Below are 27,966 nucleotides of genomic sequence, written 5' to 3'. Positions count from 1 at the left end.
GCATGTAAAATATGTTTTATTGTTCTTCAAAAGGGTTCAGGGTTCGGGTGTCAATCAGGCTGCACGCCTTCCATCAGTCTAACCTCTCTCACAAGTCAAACTGGCTCCAGCTAGCAATACTTCATTAAATCCAAAAGAAAAAAGTTTTAATCTTGAGGGGGGAAAAAGAAGTCCAGTTCTGAGAACAATTAACATTAGTCTTGAAGACAAAGCGAGGGCTGCTCTGTGTTCCTTTACACACCTCCTCCCCCCAGCAGGAATGACAGACTGTGTCAGGCAGCACTGATGCTGTTGGGCACCTGCGTGTGCAGACCCTCAGGGGAGCTACTGTGCTCACAAACAAATGCATTTACACACACGCCAACACTATGAGCACGTCAGTGGAAAAGGTCTGGGTGGTACTGATCAGAACCCTGGAGGAGTCAACAGTCAACCTAAACGTAAGGGTAAGAAGTTTTCATCTCAAGCTTTGTTAAAGAAATCGAATGTCATGCTCTGAAGTAAGAATTTTTGGATTATATCATCATTTTTTACTTTAAAATTCTAGAAACAGTGTCAAAAGCATTATTTTTCATTTTCTGAGATGAGGCAGAAAGGAGGACTACATATTTGCATTTAGTTAAAAATCAGAACAATTCCATCAACAGTAAACAGGCAACTCAGAAAGCTGCCAACATCTGAGGTATCGTCAGTGAGATGTCGTCCATCCTACTGGCCTGACTGACACAAACAAAATGGGAGACTTATGGCTCTGCACAGTAAAATCCAGTGGGGAAAGACGACTGCAGGCCTGCACTCAAGGCTTGGGTAGCAGGGTATTGTTGAGTGTGGAACATTCAGGTGAGGAGGGTACTGAAGATGCCCCCCACTTGCTTTGTCTGGTCAACTGCCTTCTGCATCGGCACACTGAGCAAGAGCCCACACGACGCCATTAGCATGTGCTGGTCACTGGGTGCCTACCATTGTGCTTCAGCCCGACACCCTGTGGACGCAGACTCACCAGGGAAAGCTGGTTCTGACAGTGATTTTTCTTGAAGAATCTAGTAACAATAAGGTGATGGGGTGGTTACACTGAACTGTACAAATAAACAACAATTTGGAAAACCACCACCACAGGCATTTCTCAAGACTGAGTGTTCTGTTGCTCCTCTGACTATTGCTGAAATCGGTCCTAAAACTTTAAGATACCAGTTTTTAGGACATCGTTAGATAGCAAATCCACAGCCCACACTTCTACACTTGTAGAAACACGCTAACTCTCCTGGACACACCAGCAATGGCCTCCCGTCATCTCTGCAATAATAGGAGGCCCACTTGTTTCACTGATGGGAAAAGGAAGACCTAGGACGTCATTTCCTCACCATTTACAAAACCAAAGGCTCCTGGCTACCTTTCATGCCCTAATGGTAGATCAGGGCTGCAAGGGAAAAAAAACTAACATCAGCATCCATTATCAACAGACTAGAAACCGCCTGGACCATAGAATATATGCGCCACTGCTTTTTCTTTGCTTTTATTTTTATTTATTTATTCATTTATTTATTTTTTGGTTTTTTTTTTTCCTAAAAGTGCCCAGGTGGGCTTAAGGCTGCCAGACACACGCACATCTACAGCAACAAGGGTTTCTTTCTATTCCATCTACGTCTATCAGGAGAAGGGAGGGAGGCAGGAGAGAGGGAAAATCTACCTCCCCCAAATCCCACCACAAGGAGACCTATGTGCCAAGCATAATGGAAGTGTGTGCTCCCCAACAACTGGCTCCGCACTGGTTAATATTCTGCTGGTTTTCCTCAGACATCTATTTTGAAAAAGCTTAAAAAACACAGGAGATTTGAAATAATTCAATCCTGGCAAAAATCAAAACTCCAAAACTAGGAGCAAAATCATCTTTCACTAAATTAATCCCTTTTCCTTTCTTTTTTCTTTTCTTAAACATTTTATTCGTGTTATAGAGGGATTTCTTTATCGTTTGCCTTCTTCTCAATCATGAGGAGTCGAGGAGTACGGAATCCATCACTACTTTGATGACACAGGTAAGAATCCAGATTCACATTTCCAGGTACCCAGAGTTCCCTCTAATGCCACGATCCAGCCGGCCTTCCTCTGCTTCTACTGAACACAGCAGTGCCCGTTGGTATCTCTGAAGCGTAATCGCATCTTAGGTCGGTATTTCTCCAAGTAAAGCAGCTGTTTGGAATTGAATGCTCCTCTTCTTTTTCTGAAAATACAAGAGCAGTGCGCTGTCATGTAGCAAACAACTGTACAGCTTCCTGAAATGCATTGTCAGTAGACTAACGCCTTCTAGCTCACCCTCCCTAGCTAAAAGCCTGCCTACCCCCATACCTCATTACTTGAGAAAGTTGAAACATGACCTTTCATCCCTTTTGGTTTTCCAAGACAGTGTTTCTCTGTGTAGCCTTAGCTGTCCTGGAACTTGTGGTATAAACCGCTCAAACTCAGACTCTTCCTGCCTCTGCCTCCCAAGTTTCTTTCTCTGCCTGTTACTGTAGTCTAACAGAAACCAGCAGGGTTTTGAACACCAGATCACTCTTTCCTTTTAGATTAACAGAGTCTTCAGATCAGAATGACAAACAGGGATTAGGATGCTTTAAAAAATAACCTACAAAGACAAAGCCTCAGGTTCAGGACAGATGTGCATGCTCTAATTTTGTTAAAGAAAGGAACAATATGGCCTATGATTTCAGATCAATGCCCGGACTATGGGGATATGTGTATGAGAACAGCCACTCTCTCAAGACTGCCAAGTGATGACTGTTCCTTCATGCAATTCATGCACTGCTTTTGCCTGCTGGTCCTATGGAGCTGCACTGGTGCTGTTATAAAATCCAATACAAGCAGCACTGATCAATAATCACTGTCGGGATTCCTAGACATCCAACAATATACTGACATCAAAATCAGAACAACAATCCACAAATGCCAATGGTATTCAGTCTCTGTCACTTGCCTTAACCTTTCTTTTTCTACCTTTAGTGTCTTAAGCCCAAAGCAGCCAGTGCTTGTATATTCCAAATGACTCCATCCCATAACCTCTTCCTCATGCACAGCCCGCTTCAAGTGTCTGAACATACAGCTTCATACTCACTGTCTTATAAACTGAACAGCATCTTCATACTTCATTCCGCATTCAATCAGTGCAAGTGCAACTAGCACAGGAGCCCTGTAGAGAGAAGCCGTCCGTAAGTCTCCACAAGCCCTGAGAATCCCAAGAGTTTTACTTTTTACCTGAAAGCTTACTCATTTCCAACTTGAGCTTGTGTTGGGTATAGTGGCATAAATGCCTTTAATCCCAGCATTTGGAAGACAGGCAAACCTCGAGTTCAAGGGCAGCCTGAACTACACAATGAGTTCTGGGGCAGTCAGGACTACAAAACAAGAGACCACGTATCATAGATAGATAGATAGATAGATAGATAGATAGATAGATAGATAGATAGATAGACAGACAGACAGACAAGACAGACAGACAGACATAGGAGTGGGTAAATGGGGACATACAGGAACAAAAGTATTTCCCGCTCCGACTCAGTAACTGATGTTCTCCTCTACAGCAGGTTCTTACTATGAGGCGCAGGCCAGCCTAACACTCACAAGCCATCCTTGCCTCCTACTACACTGCACTCAGCTTCTCAATTCTTTCTTTGTTTTTTGAGACAGGGTTTCTCTGTAGCCCTGGCTATCCTTGATCTATAGACCAGGCTGGCCTTCAACTCAGAGATCCACCTGCTCCTACTTCCCAAGTGCTGAGATTAAAGGAGTGTGCCACGACCATCCAGCTATAGTCTCTATTCTTAAAAAAGAAAAAATGTTTTAAAAGCACATTAATAGAGCACTGCCTCCAACTATCTGAGACAGGCGATAGAGATAAAGCCACCCAGGAAGGCCTCACACCATCAACCTTCAGGAGAACTGAACCTTCCAACCTCATGAAGAAACCTTGCCATTCTAAAGGGGCTAAGCTCACAGTAATGTTCTGAGTCACAGTGCACACCATAAAACTGGCATTTATCCTGCTGTTGATCGAAGTATAAAGCACTATCAAAAGCAATGCTTGGTGAGAAGGATTTTACATTCACAGACAATTCTCATTATGTACACATTTCTATTAAAGAGTTTAAAGTAACCTTCTACCTGCTAAGTTCATTTCCTTTCCTTTCAATCCAAACCCAACCATGTACAGATAATTTAATCTCTAAAACAATTGTAATTCTGTCACCCACTTAATGACCTAAATCTCTTCTTGAAAGAGGGGCAAGGACCTTCATTACATTCAGTATGGCACTAAAATCAGATCCAGACCCAACCCAAAAGGCTCTTATTAGAGCTTATTACACTGGCATTTTCTCACTTCCTTTTTGGTGATTTAGTATCAATTAATTACTGAATGCAGATTCGGCCACGGTGAGAAGCTTAGCTTATTTAGATCTCAGAAAAAGAGGAATTACCTTCCCAATCCTGCAACACAATGCACTGCGACACAGCAGCCTGGCTCTTCCCGGAATTTGGTCTTTAACAGGTTTAGCCAATCATCTACTATCTGATTAGGGGGCGGAGCTCCGTCATCAAATGGCCAGTCCTGAAAAGAAATGACTTCTTACATCAAGCTGGTATGTTCTCAGGGACTAACTTCCTAATAAAAAAGAGCTGAAAACAGTCAGGACAGACAGGCTTAGCTACTCCTTTTTAATCCCCCCCACCCCCAGAGACAGGGAGACCCACCCACCTCCCATGTGCTGGAATTAAAGGCGTGAGTCACCACTGACCACCTCACACCACGAGTGTGCATGCGTGCAAGTCTGTGTCTGTTTCAGAGATAGGGTTTCCCTGGGTATCCCTGGCCATCCTGGAACTCACTCTGTAGACCAGGCTGGCCTTAAACTCCAGAGACTCTCCTGCTGGGGTAAGAGGTGTCTGGCACCTCATACATCTATTTTAGCAAAATCCTGATCACTGTTGAAAAACTACCAGGACCAAAATCTGAATGCCAAGCAAGTCTTCTCAGATGGACTACAGGAAATGGCACACCCATCTAAAGACAGACACACACACACACAAGTGTTTTGAACTGCGCCTAGGGCTTTAAAAAACACTAGAGAAGTATTCTGCCACTGACCACACCCCGCCCCAGCCCTACGTTAACCAAAAATCTTTGTGTCACAGACTGAACTCTTGCATGGTCAGGGTAGCAGCTAGGCTAATAGAGAAAACTCTCCAGGCTGACACCAAGTCAGAGGATCATTGCTATCGTGTTTTCAGCCCACCTGGCGCTGTGTGCCAGATGAGTCTCACTGTCCTCTTCTTCACTAGTGCATTTGAACAGGAATGGCTCTCACAGACTCATGTGTTTGAATTCTTGGCCATAGGGTGCTGCGGCCTTGCTGAGGAAGGTCACCCTGGAGTCGGGCTTTGAGGCCTCGGATGTGTGCTCAAGCTCCACCCCGTGTGCTACAGTTTCCTCCTGCTGCCTGCTGACCAAGATGGAGCACTCTCGGCTCCTTCTCCAGCACCATGTGGGCCCGCCTGCACACTGCCCTGCTTCTGCAGTGACAGTACTAGACTGAACCTCTGAACCTGTAAGCCAGCCCCAGTTACCTGCTGCCCTTTATAAGAGCTGCCATGGTCATGGTCTCTTCACAGCAATGGACACCCTATGACAGTTATCATCTTCTCCTTAAAGAAATGCTTTCTAGCAGGTTGTTGTGGAGCTCACTAACCCAGCACATGGGATAGTGGCACTCGGCAAGTTCCAGGTCAGCCTGTTCTATGGAGCAAGTTCTAAGCCAGCCAGAGCTACATACACAGAAACCCTGTCTCAAAAAAACAAAAGCAAAAGCAAAAGGCTGGGCAAGCTAGATGGCTCCACTGAGTAAAAGTGCTTGCCACCCAAGCCCAATGAACTCAGTTGAATCCCTGAGATCCAAATCAATGTAGAAGGAGACAACTGGTTCCACAAAGTTCTCTGCTGACCTCCACTCAGGTACACAATAATGAAAATGTTATTTAAAAACGTAAAACAGTAACTGGCTCAGGGTTTAAGAGCTCAGTGTTCCTGTGAGCCAGGAAGTGATGGTGCGCACCTTTAATCCCGGCTCTTTGGGCGCCTGCACACACAGACACACAAAATTAAAAACAATGGGCTGGAGACATAGCTTAGTTGGTGAAGTGCTTGCCTAGCATACATGAAGCACTGGGTTCGCGTCCCCAAAACTGCATAAGCAAACACAGCAATACACATCTGAAGCCTGAGCACTGGGAGGTAGAGGAAGGAGACTGTTCAAAGTCACCCTCAGCTTGGTGAGTGTCAGACCGGCCTACTTTGAGCGGCCAGAGACCGCTTCAAATAGTACAATCACTACTGTACTATATTGGACCAGTCTTTCAGAATGGGAATGCAAGCCAAATGTTACAATGCAAGTAGTAAAATAGTTTTTAAAAACCAGAATGTTGGTGGTAGTTTTTATATTTTTACTAAAGCAAACATGAGAAACCTTATAGATCAGACATGAAATGACCACCCACCTGACCAACAAGGATACCTGCCTACATAACTGCCTTCCCAGTCACTCACCGGGTAGACACCTGAGATCACTGAACTATACCTACCTCTCCTTACTGCTTTCTTCCCAGTTAATTACACATCCTCCTATTACACTGTCCTCACAAAGTCACATAAGATCTTATGGCACACAAGACTGTAAGGTCATTTCATTCCTAAGAGCTGCACCTTATGGGCCAAATTATTCAAGGAAAAGGTAGATTTTAACTAGCATGAGTCTCTTCTTCTATAAAGAAACAGCAATTAGCATGCTTACTTTGTATTCAAATTGAACTCAACTACATCTAACTGGACCAGAGCTCTTCAGGAAAATCTACCCAAGTGTTAGAAACTACTCTGCACCAAGATGCCTTCCCCCAGTCCTTAGCTTTTTTCCCTGTCTTTTTGTCTTCTACAATTATCCACAAAATATTAAGTTACTAATAGATTAGTACTTACAGATATGGTAAAGGATATTTCCATATGAAGTATTTCTGATGGAAATTACCTACTTATATTCAAATTAGTAGTATACAAACAAAAGCTAAACACTTCATGCACCTCCAAACTACGACAATTTTCACTGTGTGTGCTGGAGTCTGAGAACCACCTCAGGTGTTGTTCCTACTCAGATATTGTCCACTTCATTTCTGAGGGGGTCTTGAGACAGGACCTCACGGTTGTAGCCTGGGCTGGAATTCGCTATGTAGACCAAGATGACCTTGAAACCATGGAGTGCCTTCAGTTAAAGGCAGGCGCTGCTATACCCAATCCCTTTTATCCACTGAGAGTGTTTTTGAGACAGGGTCTTTTTTCTTGGGTTCTGAGTGTCAATCTCAGGTGCTCAGGCTCTGACGGCAAGCACTCCACTGTCTGAGACATTCCCCAGGCCCCAATTTCCACATTTGAGAAATAAGTGTGCACTTAATTCTGCCTTTCATTTGTTGAAAATACACTGCAAATGTAGACTCTAAGGACACAACGGATAATGTTGCTCATGTATTAATCCAAAGAAACTGTAGGAGACGGCTATTAACACTGCCTACTAACGTGGCACTTGAGTTTCAAGCTTCATAAACATCAGTGTTTGAAATGTAGTGCACTCCCAGACACCACAAAGACACATGACACTCACTAGAACGTGGATCCCTTCTTTTTCAACTGGAGCTTTGTCATAGGTAGCATCACAAACTCGGACCAAAGTTGTCACTCCGTACTTCTTGAGTTCCTTTAAAGAAAAACAGTTATCAGGGAACCTGCTTTTGGAATCTGAAACCTGGGTTCTACAAATGTACTATCTGGAGAGATGGCTCTGAGGTTGGGAGCACTGACTGCTCTTCCAGGGGTCCTGAGTTCAAATCACAGCAACTACATGGTGGCTCACAACCATTGTTTTTAATTTTGTGTGTAATGGGATCTGATACATTGTTTTAATTTTGTGTGTAATGGGATCTGATGCCCTCTTCTTACATGCAGATGTACATGCAGAACATGTATATAATAAATAAATAAGATCTTTTTTAAAAAAAGAAAGAAATGTACTATCAGAAACTAAAACTAGGCAGTTTTCTTCTTAGACAAAGCTTAAAACTGCATAAGCTTAACAGACACACACATACACTCCTGTGGAAATACTCATCTTTCAAAGGGCAATTTAGTAGCAATAGCACAAGATTTTTAAAAGTTCATATATAGGGGTTGGGGATTTAGCTCAGTGGTAGAGCGCTGGGTTTGGTCCCCAGCTCCGAAAAAAAGAAAGAAAAAAAAAAAAAGTTCATATATACAATGACCTAGAAGTTGTATTCTTGGGACTTCACAGAAAGCAGGTACTAAGGTCAGGACAGCATCTTCACCATAGACAGAACAGAATGCTGAAAGGTATAAATACTGTCTATTAGCGTTCCCAAAGAGGGATGGCACACCTATACGGTGAATTCTATGATGGCTACAAAAGTAACACAAAAGAGACTGGTGGAACCGTTTTAAATGTGTAGTATGATCTCATATGTGTATTTCTGAATATACACACATGTGGGAAACAAAACCTAGAAGCCTAAGGTATTTAACAATTCAATGTTTTTATAATTTCTGTTATTTTGCTGTCTATTTTCAAGATAGGGTGTCTGTTTAACAGCCCTGACTGTCCTGAAACTTGATTTGTAGACCAGGCTTGCCTTGAATTTACAGAGATCCACCTACCTGTCCCCGACTCCCAATTATTGGGTTAATGCCTACTTCTTATTTTGCCTTCTCTATTTCCCCCCAAGACAGTATTTCTTTGTGTAGCCCTGGGTATCCTAGAACTAGCTCTGAAGATCAGGCTGGCCTGGAATTCAGAGATCAGCCTCTGCCTCCCCAGGGCTAGGATTTAAAGGTGTGTGCCTCCACTGGCTGGCTGCTTTAATTTTTATGCGATAATCATCTATTGCTTTTCTAAAGAGCAAAAGTTTAATTTTGAAATTGGGGGGAAAAGTAATTTTAAAAGAGCTAGTACACAATTATAGCCAGTTATTCCTTTAAACAGAATACAGGCCAGGAGCGGCTCTCCAGACACAAAGGCAGGCAGACAGGGCCATACAGTGAGACCCTAACAAACAATTATTTACATTTGTTCATTTTTGTGCCTGTGCTTGTGAACAATACTCCAATCTCCGGTCTCTCCTTCTACCACATGGGTTTTGGGGTTGAGCTTAGGTCAGCAGCTTTGGTAGTGAGGACCTTTACCCACTGAACCATCTCACCAGCTCCCAGCTAGAATTTTAAAAATAAGTATTTCTAGTGGCACAGACTTGTCATCTCTACTTAGATGGTTAAACAGAAGGACCACAAGGATCATCTGAGCTACAGAATTAGATTAAGGCCAGGCTGGGAAATTTTGTGAGTGCTTCACATAGAAAGTAAATACAGAAGGGCTGGAGACACAGCTCGTGGCACTGTCCCTCTTGACATGCATGAGGCCCTGAGCTCCATTTCCAGCCACAAAAATAGGGGGTGGGGAGCTAACATGAGTTTCATGGTTATTTCTCATCAAAATATTGTTATAATTTTTATTGGTAAAACTACTTGGTCTCAGCTTTGCCACCCATAACCAAGAGTCCCTGGCTGACTGGTCCTCCAGCTGCTCTCCACTCCACATCACATCAACTGAACTCACATTTGATGCTATCATCTATACAAGATTAAAGACTTTATATTTAAATCTCCCCTGAAGAGTAAAGACTTTCTCCATTGCATAAGGAGGAAAAAAGGAAAAAAGGAGGCTCCATGTTTACTACTCATGACCACTTCCTTCCCCAAGTTTCTGGATTCCTGTACTTGTAATAACTGCTGTTACTAAGCAGTTTGTGGTTGAAGTATGACATCAGTTTATTGTTTTTAATTACTACACGTTGATTTAGGGCATATGGGACATACATGTGTGTTATGGCAATGTGCAGAAGTCAGAGGACAACCTGGAGGAATCAGTTCTCATATTCCCAAGGATAGAATCCAGGTTGTCATGACAACAAGCTCCTTTACCCATCTTGCTCACCCCTTAACATGTGCACTAGGATGCATGACAGGCTTAAGGTACTAGTTCTACCCATACAATGACTTTTGAAGCTGAGTGGTGCTCCGTCTAGAAGGAGAAAACAGTAGCACCCGTGGTCTCATAGTCGTACCTGGACCTTACAAACAGTATTCAGTGCTTACTGCAATGCTGAGTACATACTGTGGTCAATAAATGTTGAGTTTACTGAAAAATGGCAAAAATACTGCTAATAAACACAGAAAGAACACACAATTAGAAGTACTAGATAATCTACAGTATCTCCAAATTCCATATTCTTCCAAAATTGTAACAATTCAACCCAACGTAAACTATGAAAGGCTAAACCTTCGTAGTTAAGAAAAGCTGACCCGGAAGTCGACCCTGCCACCACCTTACCTCGGTGAACTTGTTGAGAGTCGCATTGGTTGGGTTGTGAGTTATCAGAAAACGCATGTTCTCGTACGAGATCTCCACAGGGGCTGGACGGTTCATTATGGCAAATAAAAAGTGTGAGCGTGCGTGTGTGAGTGTGGTGGGGGGAATGGGGGAGGAGGAAATCAATAAATCTTGAAATGTTTCGCAGCAGAAAACATTAAAAAGACCACTAAATGCCTCTTATTGATCACTATCTTCTCTATTCAACTTGCTTGTTCCTTATGAAGCTTCTCTTCAGCACAGGCAGAAGTGTTAAGAATCCACTTGAATCCAAATTCAACTTGGGCCTCAATGTCTGCAGATGGATACCTTCAGCTTCCAAAAAATCCAACTACACACAAAATTTAAGCAGCCTTTAAACTACATTTAGGCACTAGTGAGACAAGTTAAAAGTGTAGGTTCTTTTCCACTTTTGTTTACTTGATGCTTAATTTTACTGGAGTCATTAAAAGAATACGCTTGCAATTTAAAAAAAAAAAAAAAGCCTACTACTTCTGAGGCCAGTCTCGGTGTCCAGAGTCTTCAAGGCAATGTTAATTATGGCACATAGAACCCCAAGCTCACTTGTCAGCGAAAAGGCTGTGCTGAGCCTGGCAGAAGTCTGCCCTCACGCTCAGAATCGCCATAAATGTGCAACGTATATTCCAACGAAAAACCTGGGGGGGAAAAAAACAGGTAAAATGAAGTGAATAACAGAACGGAAAACATGAAGCCTTCAGAAAGAACAGATTCTCTAAGAGACCAAAATAGGTAAAATGTAACAAATGCTAAATTATCGACACCTTTAAAGATTGGGATAAGGGGGACATACATAACAAGGTCTTAAACACAGGTCTTACAATAATCATGTCTAACTCATTTTTCATTGTCTTGAGATCTTAAAAATTCATCCAATAAATTAAGGGTACTTGAAGAAAATGTCTTTCCATGGACTCTTTTTAACTCTTCAACTCACAAAGCGACTGCATTTGTCTGCTTTGGTAACTTGCTCTTTCACATATATTCTGTTTAAAACAGGGTATTCATTTGTAAATAGGCTGAGGATAATTAACATAACTTTACTTCAAAAATTTGATTATATTAAAATATGAACTGGCTCCCCAATTATGATATTAATCCATTAAGCACAGCTAAATTTTTTATTTCAGGTCTGGAGGTATAGCTCAGTTGGAGTGCTTGCCTAACACACAAGTCTAATTAATTCGACTGGCAGCACCTCATAAATTGGGTGTGTGGCACATACCCAGTAATCCTAGCACCTGAACGGTAGAAGCAGGAAGATCAGAAATTCAAGTTTAGGGCAAGCCTGGTCTACATGCACACAAGAGCTGTTATAAGTTAAAGGATTTGCCTTGAGTCACATAGTAAATTAACTGGGCCATGTGGTTTGTTTTTTAATGTATCCCCACTGTCTACGGGCTCAGCTCACGCACACATAAATGCTCTTCTGGTCCAGGTTTTCCTTTTTGCCATTGTTCACTGCCTCAAGAGCACAAAATCAGCCAGGCATAGCTGTAGTCTCAGCACTCAAGATGTTCATACAGGGAAATGACAATTCTTAGGCCAACTCTGTCTACACAGCTATACGGTGAGAAGTTCTATCAAAAATAATTTAAGGGATTTTTTTTTAAATGTGGACTTAGTGACATACACCTTTAATCTCGGCTCTTGGGAAGCAGAAACAGCAGAAGCTGATGGAGTTCTGTATGTTTGAAGCCACCTTAGTTTACATAGAAGTTCTATGCCAGCCAGGGCTATATAGTAAGACCCTAAGAAACAATAATTGTGGGATTGGGGATTTAGCTCAGCGGTAGAGCACTTGCCTAGCAAGCGCAAGGCCCTGGGTTCGGTCCCCAGCTCCGAAAAAAAGAAAAAAGAAAAAAAAAAACCAAAAAAACAATAATTTTAGGGCTAAAAGATGATTTCATGGTTGAGAGGGTAATCTACTCTTGCAAAGGACTTCAAATCTCCAACACCCACAATAAGCAGTTCATAACTCCCCTTGACTTCAGTTCCAGAGATCCAAAACTTCTGCCTCCCAAGGACACCTGCACCCACGTTTCCATAGGCAGCGCACATGTACACAAATAAGAGTTAAAATGATAAAAACAATACAAAAAACCTTACAGGAAAAAAGAAATAGGAACAACTCTGGAGGCTAGAGAATGGCTCAGTCAGTATTAAAAGTACTTGTTGCTTTTGCAAAAATCTGGGTTTGGTTCTCAGCACCCACGAGGCAGTTAACAACTGTCTGTAACTCCAGTTCCAAAGAACTGAGCACCCTCTTGTGACCTCTGAGGCTTCATGTAGGGCGCACCCCACAAAACAGCTGAGTGGCGGCAGCAGCAGCGCAGGCTTTTGATCCCAGTCTGATCTGCAGAGTGAGTTACAGGACAGCCAGGGAGAAAAGAACAAACAAAAAAGTAGGAGCTATCTGAAGGTCAGTGATTCCCAGAGCATCCTCTCCAAATATTGCTATAACAACACTCAGAGAAGTAGCAGCTTCTAAAATGTCAGTTTAGGCCCGGTGCTTTCAATTTAATGTTCCATTACAAACTGGCTCAGTCAGATGGCGTCTTTATAACCCAAAACGCCTCTGGAAACAGGGAAATGGTCTAAAATTTTTCTCTCGCCTCTTCTATTAAGCCACCAATAATACTTATTTGAAGTTTCAGGGCTAAAAATATAGCCATGCTTGCCTAACCTGCATAAAACCCTGGGTTTAATATTAATACCCTAACACTGCAAAAATTAAAATTTAAAAGGCTTGGTACACCGGTGTACACCTATGGATTCCAGCTCTTGGGAAACAGTGCAGAAGAATCCAAGTTCCAGGCCAAGCCAGGGCTACATTGTTAAGACCTTGTCTCAAAAAACATTAAATTTATAACTATGAAAACATTTTTGCTGGAGAGAGCTTCCCCAGCAGGCACAGGCCTCAGGACTGAAAGGAAAAATAAAAAAAACTAAAGGCTCTATGTGAGCAGATAGAAAAGAATATGAAAGATGTATTGGTATAAGTCATTTGGGGAAGAAAGTGAAAAATACAGAGAACCTGGGCCTACAAACTTTCAAATATCTTCTGTCTCACATCTTTTTTCCTTATAGATATTCTTATTTTATAAATGGCATAGTTGATAATGCTGTGGACACAATATAAAACATTCCTAAAATATGGCCCGGCCTTGGATATGGCTTTAGAACCAGAACACAGGAGGCAAAGGCAACCAGATCTCTGAGAGTTCAAGGCCAGTATGCTCTACAAAACAAATCCCTGGCCAGCCAGGGATGCAGAGTGAAGTCTTGTTTCAAAAAGAAAGAGGGGGGGGGGGGGAGGAAGGAGGATGGAGGCCTGCATTGGTAGTGGTGCATGCTTTTAATCCCAGCACTTGGGAGTCCAAGGCAGGTGGATCTCTTGAGTTCAAGGGCAGCCTTCTACAGAGAAAGTTCCAGAACAGTGGGGGTTAGACAGTGAAGCTGGGGATGAGGGTTGGATGTATCACAAGTTCAAGGTCATCCTTGGATACATAGAAATTTGAAACCAGCCTAGGCTATGTACAGATCTCTAAGTCCAGCCAGATCTATATAGCAAGTTCCAGGACAACCAGGGCTACATAAAGGCACTGTCAAAAGTCTAACTACTTTTGTAAGACTCAATTGTAACTGCAACCTCAAACACAGGCACCTGAGGTTATTCAAGACATTTTACAGAACACTCCTCGTACAGTCAAAGAGCTTTAAGCTAGGAGAAATGAGAAGATAAGATATTCTGGCCTTTTAAAAACCAAAAGATCTTCAAGTAGGTAAATCTGTTTTTTTTTTTGTTTGTTTGTTTTGTTTTTTTTGGTTCTTTTTTTCGGAGCTGGGGACTGAACCCAGGGCCTTGTGCTTCCTAGGTAAGCGCTCTAACACTGAGCTAAATCCCCAGCCCTGGTAAATCTGTTTTTAAGCCAACACTATTAACTAGAAACAAATCACAGACAAGAGCCTAGAGCTCCTGACTCCTTAGTTAATTTTTTCAATTTTGGACCCACCCACATATTCTTCAAGTCCCATTCTCTTTGCATGCAAGTCTAACTTTTCAAGTAACTACAACTGATGACTTCTATTTAAAAAGCTACTCAAAAACAATGGCTTGCATACACAGCACAGGAAAACAAGGAAATTCTAACCTGCATTTGGATCTTCTGGTTCAAGCTTATCACAGCTAATGTGTATCAGATGAGTAGAGGCACTAAAAGGACTACATTGTAGTGGCAGCCAGACTTAAAAGCTTACAATCCTAGCACTCCATTTTCTACCTAGTCTCCAGTGTTTGTCTGTTGAGCAAACAAAACAAGCTTTATCCCATCTTATTCTTCCCGGTTCATTCTGGAAGAACCATTTCCAGAGATAACAATAATTTTTTATTAGATTTTTCAATCCTTAATACTGAAGAGCTCCAACAGCAGAATTTCTGCCAAAAGAAACACTATGTTCTATCAAAATTAACAGACATATGATAAAAGCAAGTTTTTGTCCCACCCCTTCTCCCAAGAGTCCAACCACCCATCGATAGTACAAATTTTGCACCTGTCACTTCAGCTGAACTAATGTTAACCACAATTGACACTTGCCACAAAGCAAACCTGTTTTAAAAACAAATCAGAATCTCCATCACCTACCACAGCTAGAACGCTCACAAGTCACAGAGTTCTGTGCTGCAGCATGAATACTGCACTCATGTCCCATACAGGGGAACATTTTCTCTAAGCATCGGTCTAGCACTGATTCTGCTCTACCTACTTAAAAAAATAAGAACCATCACTGACCTGGGAAAGTAGCTCTGTGGGCAAACACATTCTTGGCAAACCCAGCATGCAGCACTTGATTTCTAAGAGTGGAGATAGTTATATTTGACAGCTCAGGAGGTAGAGGCAGAGGTCTCAAGGCCTCAAGGCCGCCTCACCTAGTGAGGAAGGTCAAAACCCTATTTAAAAAAACTTAGCAGCAACATGATACAGTTTACTTGACAAATAAATTATTAAGCACAAAATAATCTTTTATAGAGCCTAATTTTAGAAAGATTACATTTGGGAGTGTGGGGGTAAAGAAATGGCTCAGTGGCTAAGAGCCTTCGCTTCTCTTTCAGAAGACTATCATTTGGTTCAGGCAGTCACAACACAGTTGGCCTTCAAGAGCACCTCTTACATGTTACGTTAAATTCATTTCTGTTTTTATGTAATATTTTAATTTCAGCAAGAGCATTTTCAGAAGAATTGAAGAGCATGGTCTGTGATAATCTAGAGGTCTTGAAAGAAGAGGCAATCAGAGTCCTAACTAGCTGAGACAGTGTTCTGCCAGTCAATGGTACACAGACTAGGTAAAACTCTGAGGGCAGGGGGATGGAGAGATGGCACCATACTGCTTTTCCAGACCTGTGCTCAATTCTCAACACCCACACAGCAGTTCAACTCTGTCTAGAACTCCAGTTCCAGGAAAACTAGCACACATACACCCAAGCATGCAGGCAAAACACCAATACACGTAAAGTAAAAATAAGTTACTTAAAAAAAAAAAAAAGAAAGAAAAAAAAAACATTCTGGGGGGTATAAAATAGCTAAAATCCTGGTATCCGAATTTTACCATTTGCATCTACCTAAATGAGACTCTAAAGCCAACATATATGGCACGGTCCAGTACCCAGGGTATATTAATCAGGGTATATTCTTTTTTGTTGTTTTCTTGTCCTTGCTATCCTGAACTCACTCTATAAACAAGGCTGGCCTCAAACTCAGAGATCTACTTGCCTCTGCCTCCTAAGTACTGGAATTAAAGGCGTTTTGTGCACCTCCACTATCTAGATACAAGGTATATTCTGAAAATGGAGAACTAGGCAAAGTTTAAAAATATAATAGACCTACATAATAAACAAACAGGCAAAGATAGATAAAAGATGCTATGGAGCAAACAAACTTAAAAGAACATGGCAGAATAAATGGTATGCTTTTAAAACTGTATTTGCGGGTACTTTCAAACCCAAGGACTATCTCAAAGGTTAAAAGATAAGAGAGTGAGGGGTGGGGGAGGAAGGGGGGGATGACTAAGGACAGAAGCATTAATTTGCTTATCTTAACACACACCTTTCAAATGGTTTCGGCTTAAATTCTAAGGTGATCAAGAACCTCTAATGGCTTAAAACTTAGGTTCCAAACAATGCTATTAGTAAAGGCCTCCAGAGGGCTAGCCCTCTGCCTTAAGCAAGCATGGAACAGTTCCAGGAAGACAGTTTTCACATTTGTCTACAACTCAGCAAACTTCACACGATGCCCCAGCAACTCCAACAGTCCTGCTAAATGTGAATACAGCTATTCAAAAGCGTGAGAGATGGGTCAGTCCTATTCGATTTGATATAATCTTACTAACATCAACCCATTCTCATCAAGCTTTCACCTTTTAACTCCAAATTAAGTCATAAGCACTAATGTGGGTCAGTATTCACCAAATTCAAACAGCACGTAGAATACAAATACAAGTAAAAGAATTTTAGACAGAAGGAAATGGAACCTAAACCCCAAAGCCTAAAAAACAAGTGTAGTTCCTGTTATTTTTCTTATGAGAAATTCTATAGGAAGTCATGTGAGTCTTTAGCCTCTATGTTCAAGCAACATAAAGCCAAGATGTACACATAGTATATACACAGCCAAAACCTTGCAATATTTTTCCCAAAAGAAATACATTTTACATGAACAAAAACATCGGCATTTCCCATTGAAATAAATTCAACTGATCTAATCTGGAAATTGACTCAAATGTGCTAAAGTTTCTTTGTGTATGTCTAGTTAAGAACATATTAACCTATCTATTGGATATATGTCACATAGCTCGCAAGGCAACAGTTAAAAGTTACTGTTGGGACGAATTTTATATTTCAGAGGGCAAAAAATAAATAAATATAATGCCACTCCTCGGAGAAAAATGCAAAATAAAACCACCTGCAGTTCCAGAAGAGACCAAGATCCCAGTTTTTTAAAAAGCCCATCAGCAAGAATCTGCTAGAAAAGTGACATTTTAACCAATCCAGAAGATGGGAACCAAATAGATATTCAGAGCCCATTTTAGACAAGTAGGTAAGCTGTGATTATGACTATAGAATAAGGACACACTTTGGGTGTTCCAGGAAAAACAGGAGGACCAATGCTACTGGAATAGAGGGCAAAGCAAAGACATTCAGATTCAGAAGTGAGAACTTCATAGGCTCCATGAAGCTTTTGGCTTTCATTCAGAGAACGATGACCCTCAAATGAAGCCAACTAAGGGTGTCATTCAAGAATGACAATTATGTTTTAAAGAGATCACTCCAGCTGCTTTATAAAGATAGACTGGGAAAGTGATATGGGTGGAAGCAGAAAGATGGGGGAGGGGCCTGTTGCCATAACCTAGGAGATAATGTGATGAAACCAAGGCAGTAACAATCCAGAGGATAAGAAAAAGTCAGGGGGTTGGGGATTTAGCTCAGTGGTAGAGCGCTTGCCTAGGAAGCGCAAGGCCCTGGGTTCGGTCCCCAGCTCCAAAAAAAAAAAAAAAGAAAAAGTCAGTTTTCAGATACGCTCTAAAGTAGAACCCAGAAGGCTGTGTCCACAGACTGGATATTGAAGGTGAAAGCCAAGACCCTAAGGAACTGTGAAATTCATAGGCACCAAGTCAGACTACAGAGTGAAGTCATTTTGACCATCAGTAGTTCCTTATTTACTCAGTACTGAGTGAAGAACTAACTGCACTTACTGTGTGAGCTTGGAGAAACTCCTGAAGGTGTGCAATCTGAAGAGAGCCTGTATTTACCAATGAAACACTGTTCACTTAATTAACTAGTCTCAAACTGACATCGTTCATCTTCCTGACTCACTCTAACCCGAGTGCTGTTGAGACAACTGCTCTCTCTCCAGCCTGGGTCATCTATCTTGCTCTAGCTTTTTTTTTTTCTTTTTTCTTTTCTTTTTTGGTTCTTTTTTTCGGAGCTGGGGACCGAACCCAGGGCCTTGTGCTTGCTAGGCAAGCGCCCTACCCCTGAGCTAAGTCCCCAACCCCTTGCTCTAGCTTATCAAACAAAAACTGGGACACTGGCTTCTTAAAATTTAGAAGATTGATATTAATTTCCCTCCATCCACCGACTTTGAGCCGACAGTAGATAAAGTACCTAATGTTATGCAGCAGGAACCACGGTATGTGTAAGTAAGACAGCGCGACGGCTGCTCTGCGGCTGCTCTGCTTAGAGAAAAGAGCTCGGAAGAGTTTCCGAGTTACTCCTTGGTTACTCCCACTCCCGCACTTCCTCCTTTAAAAAGGGAACTTGAGAATGAAGTTCCAGTACAGAAATCAATATCCATTCTATAAAAAGAAGCTATGACCTTGCTGGTAGGAAATGTCTTAACATTTCAGAATCAGCAAAGACACATGGCCTGCCACTCAAACAGGAAAGGAAAGCAATTAGCGACAAGCACACCTGCTTCTGAGACCCTGACAGCTGCTCGCTCTTGTCAGGTGGGCCCAGTTTCCACCCAAATCAAAGGGAACGGTTTTCAAATTTGTATCCTGGTGATTACAAAATTTTCTTTTTTTAGTAATATCTTTCTCTACAAATAGCTTTAAGACAAGTATTGTAGCATTTTCGACTCATACTTAAATTAAAGCAGATGGGCTGGGCAGTAGTGGCACAGGAACGACAGACACACACAAGAGAGACAGAGGCAGGCAGGTCTCTGAATTTGAGGTCAGCCTGGTCTATAAAGTGAGTTCCCAGATGCCAAGGCTACACAGGGAAACCATGTCTCAACCAAAATAAATAAATAAATAGATTGTGCTCATCCATACCTTCATTTCACTTGTACTATGGAGACTAGTTAATAGCACTTGAAGATACTCAAGCATCTTTTATTATAAAGTTAAGCTCGTTCTTTTTCTAAACAACTATAACAACCTGATGCAGTAAAAACTACCTCCAATTAGTTGCTTTGCCTGAAAATTAAGTCAAATGCTTTTCTTGATTTTTCTATCGTTCTTTTTTTAATCTCACTAAGTAGTTTTCCTGGAAAACAATTTAAATCTTAAATCGTTTTAATTCACTTTTCAACTTCATTACATATTAATTCAAAACCTGCCTACTGAGTTCATTATTTCATTAACGGGTACACTTGAGGACTTAGGGTGGTATTCTGCGGTAGCAAAGTGTGCTCAAGGCCTTAGGGTCAATCCCCAGAACCAAACCAACTAACCCACCAAAACTTCAACTTTCAACTATAATAGTTTTTGATAAAGCAAATTCAGAAGTAAAACCCCAAAGGACACCTGGCTTCTGCTTGTCAACACCACTCTGAAATGTTTCCTACCCTGTATCAGGACAGTTGAAATGACTGTAGCAGCTGCAAGTTCCCTGAGGTTGCAAAACAGACATTTGGAAAAGGTTATTTGAATCACCTTTCAAAATAACCCACAGCACAGGAGCAGCATGCAAAGCAAGAACCCAAAGGCCCTTTTTAGCATCTACCTACCTAATAGTGTTTCAAAATTCCCCAGCTATGCATAGGTCAACTCAACACTTTCCTTTCTCACTGACAAAACTACAATTTGTCCAATGGGGGGTCGAGGTGATGAAGATGTTCTCTTTGTTTAGGTTAACAAATAAGACATTTCAAAACCCATCTTGTCTGTATAAAATTCCTCTTACAACGTTCTGCTGTTAGGACATTTTTGTCTACATCTCAAAGAAAACTGGCTGTGTTATGACTTCACTTCCGCTATGCTTTTTTTTTTTCTTTTCTTTTTTTCCGGAGCTGGGGACCGAACCCAGGGCCTTGCGCTTCCTAGGCAAGCGCTCTACCACTGAGCTAAATCCCCAACCCCCCGCTATGCTTGTTTTTATGAATCATGTTTCATAGTCATCTGTCTGTAGGTCTCTTATACTATCTAATCACTAATTGTCCAATGATGATAGTATGATTTTTTTCACTAAACACAGAAATATTCCCAATTTAAAGCAATAACTCACAATGAACATTGGTGTGCAGTATGTGGGTTGTGAAGTAAACTAGTGAGATCACTGATGTCATGCCAAGAGTCTTCTGTTGCCACTAACTTAGTCTGACATGGGCTCTAATTTACAAACATAAAATCAAATTTTTCCCTGTCCTTTTCTTCCAAATGTTGCCTCCATTTATAATACCCATCACCTCTGAATGGCACTAAAATGCAGCACACCATGCACAGCCTACTCAGGATCAAGCCTACAAAATCACTATGAGTAAAAATACTTGACAGGAATTAGGCTTTCATGTTAACAATATGTATGTTAGAGAAAGTGTGAAAAGAAGGTAAGAGAATCAAGGTTTCAAAAGAGTCAGCAAAACGGCTCAGCAAGAAAAGGTGCCTACTGCCGAGCGTAAAGATGGGGTCCAGAGCATCCGAGGAGCAACTCCTGTTCAACTGTCCTCTGAATGGCACATACCAGTGAGCATGTAAAAACAAAAACTTAAGGAAAGCATGAAACTGACAGGAACTGAAGAACTCAGCAGAAATTGTGAAGGACACATAATGTGACTTGAGGAAGATTAGTCTTGATTAACCAGATTAACACTGGAGACAGCCTTGACATTATGGAGAATTTCAGATTAGTTCAAACCACACTAAAGACTCTCAGAAATTCCAAGGTGGAGTAGTGGTCTTAAGAACGGAGCAAATGCTGTCAAACTGGGGTTTCTTATCCTCTAAGACACAGACAAACTTCACAATAAAAACATTCTCTATACCCATTAATCCCACTTGATCACTGAACTGGTTTACCCCCAGAAACAGAAACAACTTTAAAGATCACATCTCGTCAGAAATGCAAAACAGAATGTAGCTAAGCCAGGCTCTGTGGAACATGAATTCCAGGTCTCAGAAACTGTCGCAGGAGCAAACTGGTCACAGACAGTTTTGGGTCCTGGACAGTCAGGGCTGAGGATATTCCTTAGCTTACATAAGCAAGGCTCTTGGTTAGCTTCCCATGGACCATAGCATACACACCATATGCACACAGTGCTCAACGTAGTTCTCATATTTACCTAATTTAAACTACTCACCAAACAAAACCTTGTCTGCAAGTACACGACAGTTGTGTCACTAGACTCTTTCTCTAACACATCCTTCTCAATCTACGACTCTCATCTTTCTGCACTAACCAGCCATGTCTCCTTCATGATAGGCTTTCTACTATAATGCAAAGTAGAAAACACATCCTACTACTAAAACACATCAAACATGCATCTAAATTACATATATGAATATAATGATGGCACAACCTAGAACAACCTTCCTGTTAAACGAGGGGGAAAAGAGGGGACAAGATGTCCAAATCTTAAGACAAACTAGAAGATCTGATTCTGAATTCTATCAAATGATACATTACTTAGAGCCAACATTTTTTACCACTGCTGGAATAAAAATATAATTTATCAGAACTGCTAAAACAAATGTATCAAGGGTGCATTTTTATGCCAAAAGAATTAACATTCTCTGAGAAGAATGAAATTTCAACCCAAAAATACTATGAAAGGAATTAAACACCACTTCTCCAAAGGAGACTGCTTGAATGTTCAAGTGTGTTGTTTCAGACCAGGTTCAACCAGCACAGGAGCACACTAAAGCCTCATCTTTAAACTCTCTAATAAATAAAGAGTGCTTGAGACATAGCTTCACTGTAGCCCAGGGTGATCCCAAAGCTCAAGGTGACCTTGAACTTTTAACTTCAGCCTGCAGACTGAACCTAAGTGTCAAAAAGACATACAAGAAACAGATAATCAAGTCACAAAAACTTGTATAACTAGTATACTTTTCAAAATAACAATAATATACTTTTCTTGGAAAGACTTTGATCCGTCACAAATCTACAATGACTGAAGATATAGAGGGGCCAGGTGTGATAGTGAACTCCTTCAATTCCAGCACTGGAAATCAGTGGTTGGAGGATCTGAGAATTCCAGGCCAGCCTGGACTACATAATGAATTCTAGGACTGCCAGAGAGACACCCTTTCTCAGAAAGAAAGCAAGGGGGGAGGAGGAAAGAGATGGGGAGAGGTAGGAGAGGAGAGAAAGGGAGGGAGAGAATATATACAGTGCAGGGAAATACCTTTAAAGGGTGTAGCACTGTACAGAAAGGTCATTTTCTCACTCAAGCCCTGATAACTTAATGAGGACTTGTGGAAAGTGAACAGAGCCTACAGTTTCTTTTACTTTTTTTTTCCTTCTCTTTTTTCTTATTTTTCGGAGCTGGGGACCGAACCCAGGGCCTTGCGCTTGCTAAACAAGCGCTCTACCGCTGAGCTAAATCCCCAACCCCGAGCCTACAGTTTCTAAGCAGCTTCTTCATTGAGGTGAAGAGAAAATGACAATTTGTAAGAATGGCGGGACAACTCTTCCTGTATTCAACAGATTAAACTCAAATCACCATTTCCCAATGCAAGTCTGATTAGTAGTATCCTCTGCTTCAGCAGGTATGTAAGTGCTTTAATTCCAAAAGGAAAAACAATTTTTCACTCACCACCGTGTCCTTACTGTAGTCTCAGCTTAGATACCAATACTTGGAATTCAACATTTATTCTATAAACCAATTTCCTTACTTGTAAAGGTAAAAGAGTATTGCTGTGAGATTAATTAATAAATGTGATGAATTATTTGTTTCTTTACATTTATTCTGCCCATGTTTGTATATGTGCATGTGTGTGGAAGTCATAGCACACCCTGCAGTTGGCTCTCTATTGTGAGAGTTGCAAGGATGACACTCAGGTTGTCAATAAGCGCCTTTCCCTGAGGAACTATCACCTCGATGGATGTAAGGTTGTGGCTTGTGATCAGACACAAATAGGCCTCTAAAAAGGGGAGCACTATTTTTAGTGCTGTTACCAAGAACCCCGAAATTTAACGTATTTTATAAGCATCTAAAACCACGTCTCTACCACTACCCTCCTTACTAATTTGCTCTATTACTGCCCCACATTAAACTGTGTCCAAATTTCTATTCGCGCAAACTCTCACTTAACAATCTTCAACTTCTATTTAGGAATAATATGACGTTTCCGTCTCCAGAGTGAATGTGGAAAAGCTCTATGTTCTTCCCCTGAAGCTTTCTTTGAGAATGCTTTCTCCAGAGGTTTTACTGATCTCCAAACCCTAATTCCAATAAAAGGTTGATTACCATGTAAGTCCCTATTGAATTTCAACACTGTCCTCTAAGGACTTAGGATAAAGCTCTGTAGTAGACAGAGTGACTACAGGAGACCCTGGGTTCAAAGGTGGTAGGGTAGAGAGGTGGACCTAACAGAAGAAAAAAAGAAAAAAAGAAAAAGAAATGCAATTTAATCTGCTCACAATACCCAACTACTACGTACGGACCTTTGACTTTAAGTAACACGTGCAGAAGCATTCGTTCACTCTTCCTTCCTTATGCCACCAAAGTTCAGAGATGTTGTAAATGGTTTCTGCTATAAACTTGGTTCAAATTAAATATTACTTGACTGACTCATGGAGGGAGTGGTCTGACTTCTGTTCTGAGTCAGAAAATACCCAGTTCAGCAGTTCTCAACTATTCTTCACTGGTAAAGGAGTTCTGAAATGCCAGCTTATTCTAGATACTAAATGTAATAAACTGTTGTCTTAGTAATACTTTTGCATCTGAAATTCAACTGATAGTACATTCAAGTGAATTCTCTTACATGTGCGTTGTAATCTCTTGACTTAATTAGCTGCACATCCCAAGAGAAAAACTTTTACAAAGTGGCAACTTCAGTTGACTCCTCAGCTCCAATAAATACCCCCATAACAAACAAAATTCCCAAACATAAAAGTCTGCTACATTTCTTTAATCAGCCTTTCCTCCCAGACATATCCCAGGTGCCTCATAAAAACTGTCTCAAAGCACACACCCTGGGGCCCCAAGACAGTTTCAAGGCAGAATCTCCTCCCACATAAAAGCCGAGTTTAGGCCCCCAAAATCTCAAGTCAGCATCTCCTACAACCATCCACTTGTCCTCTCCATTAGTTTCCACAGCTCTCCTGTGTGCAAGCTGCTAGATCATTGTAAGAATGAGAAAGTTCAAAGTCAGATATGCTACTGAGAGAATAGCTTGGTATTCTGGAAAAAAAAAATCAGGGGCTTTAGATGACATTAATTTTTAATCCAATTCTTATTATCTGTGTGACCTGGGACAAGCTCCTGAACAAAGTATCCGCTGTTCATGTGTCTCTCATCCCACTGTCACATCCAGGGGCACATCGCCACATCCCTAGTGCCCAGCAAACGGAAGCATCTCAAAACAACTGCCAACCAAGGGCCACCAAGGACATCCTCCACCGTCCTGGTTGTGAGAATTAAGTATTAAAAAACCACCTGTAGTACAGTAAGTGGCACTTATTACTAACTACCCCCACCTCCCAGTGAAAGACAATACTTCTCAAGCAGAGTGTGCTAATTTCTGAAAAAAAGGACACCCTAAGAATGCACCATTAATTTCTACCCAAGCTTAGCTGGGTCATGCCTGCCATCCTAACAGTTGGGAAGCTGCAGCAAGAAGACCACAAATGCCAGGCCAGGTTAGAGAATAAGACCTAGGCTCAAAAAAATAAGTTAGATATAGGGAAAATTTCTAACTTCAAGTAACATTGAATTTTGTTGTAATTCTATACCCACTATCACAAAGAACCACCTTTAAAAAAAAAAACCAAAACTTTCCTTATTCCCAACATTTTTTGGTAGTAGTAGCACGAGGAATTAAATGAGTACTTCTTTACACGAGCCAGTGCTATACCCCCAGACCCCTTTACTATTTTTAGATTAAGGTTCACAAAATCTCACGCCATTAACTGCCCTTGACATCTTCCATCCTCTGGCCTCTGACTCCCAAGTAGCTTTGCCTACTTATTCCCAATACTTTCTATGATTACATCATTGAATATAAAATCCGTACCAACTACTCTTCATCTCGGAATCCCCCCTTCAGCCTACTTTTACACCTATACTTTCAACACTTGGAAGACTTGAGGCAGGAGGGTCAGAGCTCAAAGCCAACCTGTTAGGAAGAGTTTGAGACCATACTATTTGGAATTTCTACAAGTACGACAAAACAAATGAAACAGAAGAATTACTCTGCAACCCCCCTGGAAAAAGGTCATTAACAACTCTTTCCGATCATTCGATCCGTAACGAAAAATGTCAGGATCAGAAAACAAAGCCCTGATAATGTGAGTTCTATAGTCTTATTTCCTCTTGCGCACTAACAAGGCTGAACTTCTCTCACTTCCTGTCTGAAACTGCTCAGCAACAGAGGGGAGGGGGAGTGAATACCATATACTAATCCAGCAATAGCAACTCCAAACTGAAGCATTTGCTGAATGCCTACGATGACGCTAGATTAGTCACTTAATACTTCGTGACAAATCCAAGGACAGACTCAACTATGGCACTTCTATATCGATATTTATGACCGTTTCTTAGGCGCTTTCCTGCAGAATAAGAGAGTCACTCACTGATAAAATACCGCGGTTTACCTCATTAAATATCCTTGACCTGAACACTAAGCATTTGCCAAAAAAGAAAAAAAAAGTTTATGCTTCCGAATACTTTACCGGCAAAAAGTCAGGCTTCTGGACAAGAGTCAAGCTTGGATGGTTAGCGCTGGGAAATGGGGGTGGGGAGGACGGCAAAGACATCTCTGGAAATTCATAAATTACATACATTTTTTTACGAAAGGGGAAAGAAGCGCCAGAGATCAGCGTCTCGGGAGACTCAGATCCTTTCCTCTTACTTGACTGCAACTCAGGGATCCCACGCTTCCGCCTGAGTTTAGACCCTGGACGCGAAGGTTCACTATCAACACAAAGACTAAGGGGCCTCCAGGATGCCTGTGCTCACGCGCCGGACAAACGCAGGCGCACCCCTGCACACCTCCTCGTCCGCCACGCTCCTCCTCGCCCCCACTCGCTCTCGCCACACCTTCGCCCCCACAAGGACACATGCTGCCCGCACACGCACCTTCTCCCGCATTCTTCCAAGCTCACTCGCTCGCTCCCCCACCTCGAGCCCCGCTCCCCGCCCCTGGCCCAGCCCGGCCCGGCCCTCCTTCCGGGGACGTGTCTCGGGCCTGCTCTAATGGCAGCGGCGCCTCCCGCCCTCCCCTGCCCGAGGCCCGGGTGCCGCGCGGGGCCGCCCGGGAGGGGCGCACTCACGCTGGCGAGCTGGGGACTGGGCATTGAAGGCCGGCGGAGGCGGGAGCGAGGAGGCGCCTCTCTCCTCAGTCACCTCGGCGGCGGCGGCGGCGGCGGGAGCGGCGGCGGCGGCGGCGACGACTCCCCCCCAGCCTCGGCGCGCGACACCCGGCCCGGCCCGGCGGCGGCGGCGGCGCGTGTCCACGAGTCCGTCTTGCTGCTGCTGCTGCTGCTGCTACCGCGACCGCCGCTGCGTCCCCCGCTGCCGCCGCTGCCCCCGCTACCGCCGCTGCCTGCTGGCGTCGCCTCGCGCGGTGCCCGGCCGCTGCTGCCGCTACAGCCGCTCCCGGACGGACGACGGTTACAGCCCGGCCGATCGCGCCGCCGCCACCACCGCTGCGCGCGCAGCCCGACCAGCTCCCGCCGCCGCCCCTCAGGGGGCGCTGCGGGGCGCGGCGCGACCACGCCCTCGGAACCGATGATTGGCTACCGGCGGCTCGCGGCGGTTGGCCACGCCCACTCTGCCCAGGGAGCTTTGACCCACTGGCCTGGGCGCCTCCCGCGCTCCGCCTCCGCGTGGTTTGCTGCGCTCGGCACTTGGGGCGGCGGAAGGCGCATACATGTGACCGGCACGGGGTGGGGGTAGCGGGGTGACGAACGTGGCGGAGGGAAGCGCCCGCCCACGCCGCGACTCGCCCATCCGCACCTGGGTCTAAGTTAGCGCCTCTGGCCACGCAGTGACCCGCAAGGTCGCGGGCGGATTCCGGATCCTGGGAGGCACCTGGAGCGAGATCCCGCTGGGACTGGAACTGGGACTGGGCGGCAACCGAGACCTGAGCTGGGGATTTCCAGTTCAGAAGTGGGGAACCGAGTACCTTATACTTGGCTGCCCCTTCCTGGAGGCCTCGAACGGGGTGTACATCTCCGCGAAGGATCGCTCTGCACTGCTCACCAGACCCCTACCCGGCTAGCAATACACAAACCTTTTATGTATGGAAATGCAGAGTTAAGGAGCAAGTTATTCTCAACTATAAAGCGGAGGTAATACTGTCTTCACAGACACTCTTCAGTACCTATATAAAGTGTGAAGAATGGACGTGATTTTTAAAGAAAAGTCAGGCAGTGGTGGCATAACGCCTTTAATCCCAAACCCTAGAAGTTCAAGGCCAGCCTGGTCTACAGAACTGGTTAAATCAAGAAAAAAGAAAGCAACTCTGAAATTGGAACTGG

At 42.8% G+C, this 27,966-nt stretch overlaps 2 protein-coding genes across 9 annotated transcripts in view; one reads left to right on the top strand and one right to left on the bottom strand.

The window, feature by feature from the left end:
• Positions 1-27,147, bottom strand: Ptp4a2 (protein tyrosine phosphatase 4A2). Of its 5 annotated transcripts, XM_087551427.1 has the most exons (8): positions 26,991-27,147; positions 26,758-26,889; positions 15,335-15,471; positions 10,485-11,179; positions 7,692-7,784; positions 4,467-4,597; positions 3,107-3,181; positions 1-2,218 (listed from the first exon to the last, which is right to left on the bottom strand). In XM_087551427.1, exons 4-8 carry the CDS (start codon positions 10,578-10,580, stop codon positions 2,110-2,112), a joined length of 504 nt encoding a protein of 167 aa, XP_087407553.1. In that variant the 5' UTR covers positions 10,581-11,179; positions 15,335-15,471; positions 26,758-26,889; positions 26,991-27,147; the 3' UTR covers positions 1-2,109. The 5 variants fall into 5 exon arrangements, with proteins under 5 accessions (XP_087407553.1, XP_087407552.1, XP_087407550.1 ...); XM_087551426.1 differs by lacking the exon at positions 15,335-15,471; XM_087551424.1 differs by lacking the exon at positions 15,335-15,471 and having other exon boundaries at positions 26,564-27,147.
• LOC148006064 (uncharacterized) overlaps positions 26,664-27,966 on the top strand; it is a 34,336-nt gene continuing 33,033 nt past the window's right edge. For all 4 annotated transcript variants that reach the window (XM_087551659.1, XM_087551657.1, XM_087551658.1 and 1 more), the window contains exon 1: positions 26,664-27,777. In XM_087551659.1, coding sequence (XP_087407785.1) covers positions 26,681-27,382 — 702 coding nt within the window. In that variant the 5' untranslated portion in view covers positions 26,664-26,680 and the 3' untranslated portion in view covers positions 27,383-27,777. The remainder of the gene's footprint in view (positions 27,778-27,966) is intronic.

Source organism: Rattus norvegicus, chromosome 5, assembly GCF_021556685.1.
Source record: "Rattus norvegicus strain SHRSP/BbbUtx chromosome 5, alternate assembly SHRSP_T2T, whole genome shotgun sequence".
Lineage (NCBI taxonomy): Eukaryota > Metazoa > Chordata > Mammalia > Rodentia > Muridae > Rattus > Rattus norvegicus.
This window is presented reverse-complemented; position numbering and strand designations above follow the sequence as displayed.

What these genes read in the sequence shown, in the direction of transcription:
- Ptp4a2 (XM_087551424.1), bottom strand. Translation starts at nt 10,580, where the DNA reads ATGAACCGTCCAGCCCCTGTGGAGATCTCGTACGAGAACATGCGTTTT. An exon ending in TGTGTTGCAGGATTGGGAAG is followed by an intron (nt 3,182 to 4,466) that starts GTAATTCCTCTT and finishes TTCTCTCTACAG; the next exon opens with GGCTCCTGTGCTAGTTGCAC. An exon ending in GCTGTTCAGTTTATAAGACA is followed by an intron (nt 2,219 to 3,106) that starts GTGAGTATGAAG and finishes TTGTATTTTCAG; the next exon opens with AAAAAGAAGAGGAGCATTCA.